Below are 6,614 nucleotides of genomic sequence, written 5' to 3'. Positions count from 1 at the left end.
CTAAAGAATGAAGATCTATTTTATTTTAAGTTAGACATTAATTAATGTTCAAATTACAGTAGAACCAGTTGTCACAGGTGTCCTTAATGAACGTGATTGGTTGAAAGACTGACCGTGTTGCAGTGGGCAGTACACATCATCAGGAGACGCACTCCGATTGGTCGTCTGGTTTGTAGCTGGGCTCTGATTGGTTCCCTGAGACTGAGTGGGTCTGCAATTAAAAGATCCATATTTATCAGCAGTAATGGAGAAAAAAGGAATATGTAATATATTGCTGCGGTCATATTGATGAGTAGACAGAGTAATACTTAGTAGTACTCACCTGACACCACATTGACCTGTAAATGAAAAACAACACCTTAGAACACATTTAAACCTTCTAATTTTCATGTCATGAGTTGCTCAGTGATTGTAAGCTAGATGTATGATGGAATGCCATCTAGAGGTAATCCATCTAATGCAGGGCAGTGATGTAAATAGGTTTTCAATGTAATGGGTCCCATGGGTCTCATTACCCAACACAGATTTCACTGAACCCACTCACCTATTTAGAATAACGTTTGTTGTAAAGAGTATGTTGCCTTTTAACCACGTTGAGACTGTCTCTAGACTCTATACTAGTGCCTTTTCTGTTTTCACTCTACATTAAACCTCTTCACTGAAAATAGCCAATCGACAAGCTCACAATGTGTTGCATTGAAGACATTCTATAGGACAAGCTCACAACGCTTGTCGAAGGAGGTGCATGGGCTACAACGTTTGGGAGTTGGGACCCACTGTTATCACTTTATGGTAATCAGATCAGTGTGGATATTGATTTAATAGGGCAGGGGTGCCCAAAAGGTAGATCACAAAGGCTCTGCAGGTAGACCACATGACATGCTCCTAAATATATATCATTTCAAATACAAAAATAAAATGTCCTATTCCAGGACATTTGTAAAGCCAGAGACTATTCCAAAGCCCCCTCGGGTTGTGGTACATTTATAAACTATTTTCAGCAATGAGAATAGTTTTTTTGGAGGGTAGATCTTGTTGAGCTGGTCATTTTGAAAGCAGCAATTCAAAAACGTGTGGGCACCCCTGGAATAGGGAAACACTTCAGCACTTGGCAACATGTATAGCTATAGTCAATCATTCTAAACAATGGAGCAACCATTTGGGATTTAAATTTGGGGTTGTACAGGCTGTCAATTCATGTAAAATATCAATAATGTGAATACCCATGTTCCCCACCATGCAAAAAAGGTTATTTTTTTCCCCCACTTAGAATAAACCTAAACAAGAAACCTAACGTAGTAATCCTAGTAAGACTAAAAGTATTTTAGCAACTTAGTCTTACTTTTGGTAAATTCTGATTTAATCTCAGTCTTTGAACAATGCATTGAACTTTAGGCCTGCCTATAGGCTACTTAAACTATCTAGTCTTTTAGCCAACAAAAAAATTGCACTGGCATAAAATAAACTAAAACATAATTGCTCAGACTCTTCAACAAAGATGGCAAAAACAAGCATTCTTTGTTCTGTACTTATACATACAATTTAGTTCTACTGGATAATATGCTCAGCTTGTCCAACGGCAAGTCTTGAATTTTGACAGCAAATTTTGATGTAGCCATAATCTTTTGAGTACAATTTAATTTATGTGTACTCAATTTAATGTTTTAGCGTTAGTCTAGTTTTAGTCGGCTACATATCGTAACATTTTATTTGTTGACTTTAATGTACAGTTAATTTAGTCGACTAAAATGTATGTTGGCGGTACCTTGAGGACGACTAATTTTACACTTTGTTGCAGGCTGAAAATGACCGATCTGCAAGCTGTCTGCTATGTTCAGAGCACAACACAGGAGCACAACCAACATTAAACCGATTAGTTCTACTGGATCTCTGCTCCACTAGTACCTCCCTAACATTTAGTTCTACTGGATCTCTTCTCCACTAGTCCCTCCCTGACATTTAGTTCTACTGGATCTCTTCTCCACTAGTCCTTCCCTAGCTGACATTTAGTTCTACTGGATCTCTTCTGCACTAGTCCCTCCCTAACATTTAGTTCTACTGGATCTCTTCTGCACTAGTCCTTCCCTAGCTGACATTTAGTTCTACTGGATCTCTTCTGCACTAGTCCTTCCCTAGCTGACATTTAGTTCTACTGGATCTCTTCTGCACTAGTCCCTCCCTGACATATATATACTGTATTTTCCACCTAATACATGAGGGGGCGTGTTTTTGCACTTTTATTTTTATTTCTGTACAGTAGTAACAGTTCAATAGATGCCTGGAACTATTAATAGTAATATCTATACTGGAGGCCATAAACCCAACCATCCTAAACAAACTGTCGAAAAAAAAAAGAAAAAAAAAGCTTGATAAAGACCTTGTTTTGTAACAACAGTGGATTTATTCTTCTTCTTCTTCTTCTTCTGATAGCAGGATATTCCAACAGCAACCACCAGGAGGAGCAATAGAGCTGCCAGAGAACCAACTATGTACGGGACAAACTCTGCAGTGAGGGGAAAAGTATTCACACCTTTTACTTAGTAAAAAACATCAATACTGCAATGCAGACGCACTCCGTTACAAGTACAAGTCTGGTAATCAGAATGGACTTGAGTACAAATGTACTAAATGTAGGCAAAATGTTTTGTAATAATAATAATAAGAAGTGGCATTCATGTCAGGCTCATTAACCAGGCTGGAACTCTCACCGGGTGTGGATGATGGTGATGACGGTGGTTGTGTGGTGGTTGTTGTTGTTGTTGTTGTTGTTGTCAGAGCAGGACATGAGGTGGTGTCGTTTACAGACACCCATCCAGATATGCGTGTCCCGTCGGAGTCGATGCAGTCGATGTGTTTGAACCCTAACAGACAGAACATGGAAACTATTTAGACCTGACGACGATTCTACGAATGTCTTCAAAATCCTGACAGTTTTCTGAAAAACCCATGTTTCTATGTCAGTGGTTCTCAAACTATTTCATGTCAAGGATCCCTATAGAATGATATGTATTTGGCCGCCGACCCCCATCTGAATATATGTTGTTCCAAGGACCCCCTTAGAAGCAAAGACTTAGTTCGCATTTTAAACGATTTTTCAAAGAAATAGCAGATCTACAAGCTCGTAGCACGGTGCCGCGCTTGTAGATCTGCTATTTTTCAACAGCTAAAGCATAACATAATGCTTGGAACACCAAAAGGGGTTCCCGCCCTGAATGGGTTAACACCTCTCTATAGACAAATCCATGGTTCACTATCGGCGCAGGCACACTTTAGCGCCAGAAGAGATGCCTAAAGCCGCGTGCAGCGGTCGTCTCTTCTGGGTTTTTAGACAGCTGGTGGATAGAAATTAAGCTCTTCTTGGCATATCTTGTCAAAGGGTCAAAGGAAAATGTCCCGCTGAAAACGAAAGGAACGCTTTGCAGAAACAAACCATTCATACAGTTTTATCTAGAGGACTCTAGACAGGCGCGTGAAAACAAAGCAACGTGCAACATGATGAATAACCGGGAGTGTACCTATGTTCCCCAGGTTCTCTGTTCCCCAGGTTCTATGTTCCCCAGGTTCTATGTCCCCCAGGTTCTATGTTCCCCAGGTTCTATGTTTCCCAGGTTATATGTTCCCCAGGTTATACAGTATGTCCCCCAGGTTGCAAAAAAGGTTCTTTGTTCCCCACTTAGAATAAACCTAAACCATAAACCTAACCTAGTAATTTTAGTAATTCTAGTAAGTATTTTAGCAACTTAGTCTTAGTGTTCCTTTTAGTAGCAAATTCTGATTTAAGCTCAGTCTTTGAACAATCCATTGAACTGTAGGCCTGCCTAGGCTACTTAAACTATCTAGTCTTAGCCAACTAAAAAATAACACTGGCATAAAATAAACTATTGCAAAACAAAGATGGCAAAAAAAATCATTATTTGTTCTGTACTACAATTGTATAGTACAAAACACTGAAGTCCTTAAACCAGAAACCTAACGCTAACCCTAAACCCTAAGGTGACTAGGGAACATAGAACCTGGGGGACATATAACCTGGGGAACATAGAACCTGGGGAACATAACAACTGGGGAACATAGAACCTGGGGAACATAGAACCTGGGGGACATATAACCTGGGGAACATAACAACTGGGGAACATAGGGATGACCCCTATTAACCCACTAAATCCAATTAAAGCAGAACACATTATGGTTATTATACATCACTGCCATGTTCCTCAGTATCATTTACAATCATGTTCAGTCTCACCGGGACATGCAGTGATGGTCTTCGTAGCAGCAGCACGGCTGACACTGTTGCTGACGATACACATCAGGAGTCCAGAGAGATCCTGTGTCAGAGGCAAGGTTATTAGCCTGGGTTCCAGCGGGTCTGAAATGTCACTTTGCATGACTTGCGAAGTGACATTTCAGACCCGCGGAACACAGCAAATCAGGCTGGAACCCATGCAGGCTACAAGGTTATAATAGTGTGGAATGTTTCATTATAGTTTTAGTTAGTTTTGATGTTTTTTCTAATTCAGTTAGTTTTCGTTAGATTTAGCAGGTTTGCTACAGTTTGTATTAGTAGTATTAGTTTCTTATTTTTTGTGATGCTTAGTTTTAGTTTTAGTTTAGTTTATATTAATGACTGTGTTCATTGCAACAAATAAGTCAGGTGCAGGATTGCAAAGGGCCAACATAAGTGTTGTGTAACAGTGTAATATAAAAAAAGATATTACAAAAAAATAATATCCATTTACAGATTAAGCTTAGAAAGAAATTGACAAAAACTAAGGGAACTTTGTCTATCGTTTCAGATAATTTTGTAAACACACAATACAGTTTCAGTTTGTTATCGTCTTAGTATTTTATTTTATTTTTAGTGAACTACTATACTAACCTGTGTCAGAGTGATGCTCTGGGTGTCCTGACGTCCTCCAGAGAAGAGTTGGTTGTCTGTCAGAGGTTCTCCGTTCAGAGTCCAGCTGTACTGGACACTGTCCCCTTCACAGGAGCAGGACAGCCTCATCTGTCCATAGGACAGACACTCAGAGGACAGCTTAGGAGAGGACACTGGAGCTGGAGGACACAGTCAAAACACACAGTGAAAGACTTTTTATTAGTGTTGGTGCCGCATTAATGCATTTTATTCACATTTCTTCAAGTCTCTAGTCCAGGGAAAACAACCTATATAATATAATATAATATAAATGTATTCTATAAATTTAAATAAAATATGTATAAATGTATTTTATAATATAAATGTATTTTAAATTAAATACTTATAAATGTATTTTATTCTGAATTAATGCATAGCAAATGCATGAATAATTAAAGCTGCATTTGACATGAAACTGCAGTAGTTGAACAGTTTATATTATATTTTGTATCAGTTGTATTATATCAGTTGTAATTTGTAACACTTTACCTTGAACAGACAGATGGAGGTGTTTCTTTTCTATGAGGATTCCATCATCCATCCAGATGTGAAGAAAATAGTGAGCTTCATCACTCTTTGTGACGTCACTCATCCCAAACGTTCCACTACTTTCAATAAAGTATGATCTGATTTGGTATGTAAAAGTAGAATAAAACTTCCTTCTTTTAAGGCTAAATACTGTGTCCCATGCCTCTTTTATCCCTTTATATAATCGGTATTCACGTCGTGTCTCAATCCTCTCCACCAGGCGTAGCTCAACGGTTCCCCCCAGAGCTGCGAAACACTGAGTTTCATTCTGTCTGGCGTCACAGTGCAGGAGAGGAACACCTGAGGAGAGATAGTTCAATGTTTAATATTGAGTTAAATTAGCACATTTACACTCTACAGTTTCGACATTGTGAAAGGCGGACTTACCATTGGGCTAGGGTGGGCTACAGACCGGGGGGGGGGGGGGGGGGGGCTCAAAAAACCAAAACTAAAGTTTTTTTTTTTTTATGATTTGAAATTGTAAAGTATTGCAATCCAATTCAAGTGAGATTTATGTTTGGTTATTGTACATTTAGAATTATGGTTAAAACATTGAGAGCTTCTGCTCAGACAGTGACTCTGTGTTATGGGGTAGCTGTGTGTGGAAACCCCTCCCAATGTCGCTGTGCATGTCAGCCTGCATTCAGCCACTAGTCTGTCTGCCTGCCTGCCTTTCTCTTTTGGGGGGGCTGGGTACCCCAAAATTACAGAAATTTTGTCTAGCCCGGGGGCCCTTGGGATGGTAAATCCGGCCCTTATATGCTGACCGGGTTTGAACTTAATTTCCAGCGTGATACACATTCGAGACTCGTGTAAAAGAGAAACAAGGCTGTGAAAACTGCCACTGAACGGGAATAATTTCAACGCAGAAATAAATACTTAGTCCTTGACGAATATGAATAATGCATTAACCCATTTTGGGCGGGAACCCTTTTTGGTGTTTTAACACTACGAAGTCTGAAAAAATTTCACTACTACTCAGTCGGCTGAACGGTCAGGGGGACCGTGTTTTTGGTGCGATTTGATTGGCCACTCTCTCCCCCACTCGTCCCTCTCCAGCTGGAGAAGACATTGTTCAAGCCTGCATCCCATTTCCAACGAATTAAATCATAATATGTTTCTTAACACATGTTTTCACTCCTAAAATGTATAAAACTAATAATACATG

The 6,614-nt window shown here is 39.5% G+C and overlaps 1 protein-coding gene across 1 annotated transcript; it reads right to left on the bottom strand.

Annotated features, from left to right (window-relative positions):
- Window positions 1–308: 308 nt before the first annotated feature.
- Window positions 309–5,522, bottom strand: LOC310875922 (uncharacterized protein; the record flags this gene model as incomplete). The annotated part of the gene is made up of 6 exons (XM_083789356.1): window positions 5,408–5,522; window positions 4,880–5,058; window positions 4,247–4,328; window positions 2,709–2,861; window positions 2,394–2,503; window positions 309–338 (listed from the first exon to the last, which is right to left on the bottom strand). Exons 1-6 carry the CDS (start codon window positions 5,508–5,510, stop codon window positions 309–311), a joined length of 657 nt encoding a protein of 218 aa, XP_083645482.1. The 5' UTR covers window positions 5,511–5,522.
- Window positions 5,523–6,614: the final 1,092 nt, after the last annotated feature.

This window comes from Protomyctophum parallelum (genome assembly GCF_964188405.1).
Source record: "Protomyctophum parallelum genome assembly, chromosome: 18".
NCBI lineage: Eukaryota > Metazoa > Chordata > Actinopteri > Myctophiformes > Myctophidae > Protomyctophum > Protomyctophum parallelum.
The sequence above is the reverse complement of the archived record's forward strand: the minus strand, read 5'-3'. Positions and strand labels throughout refer to the sequence as shown.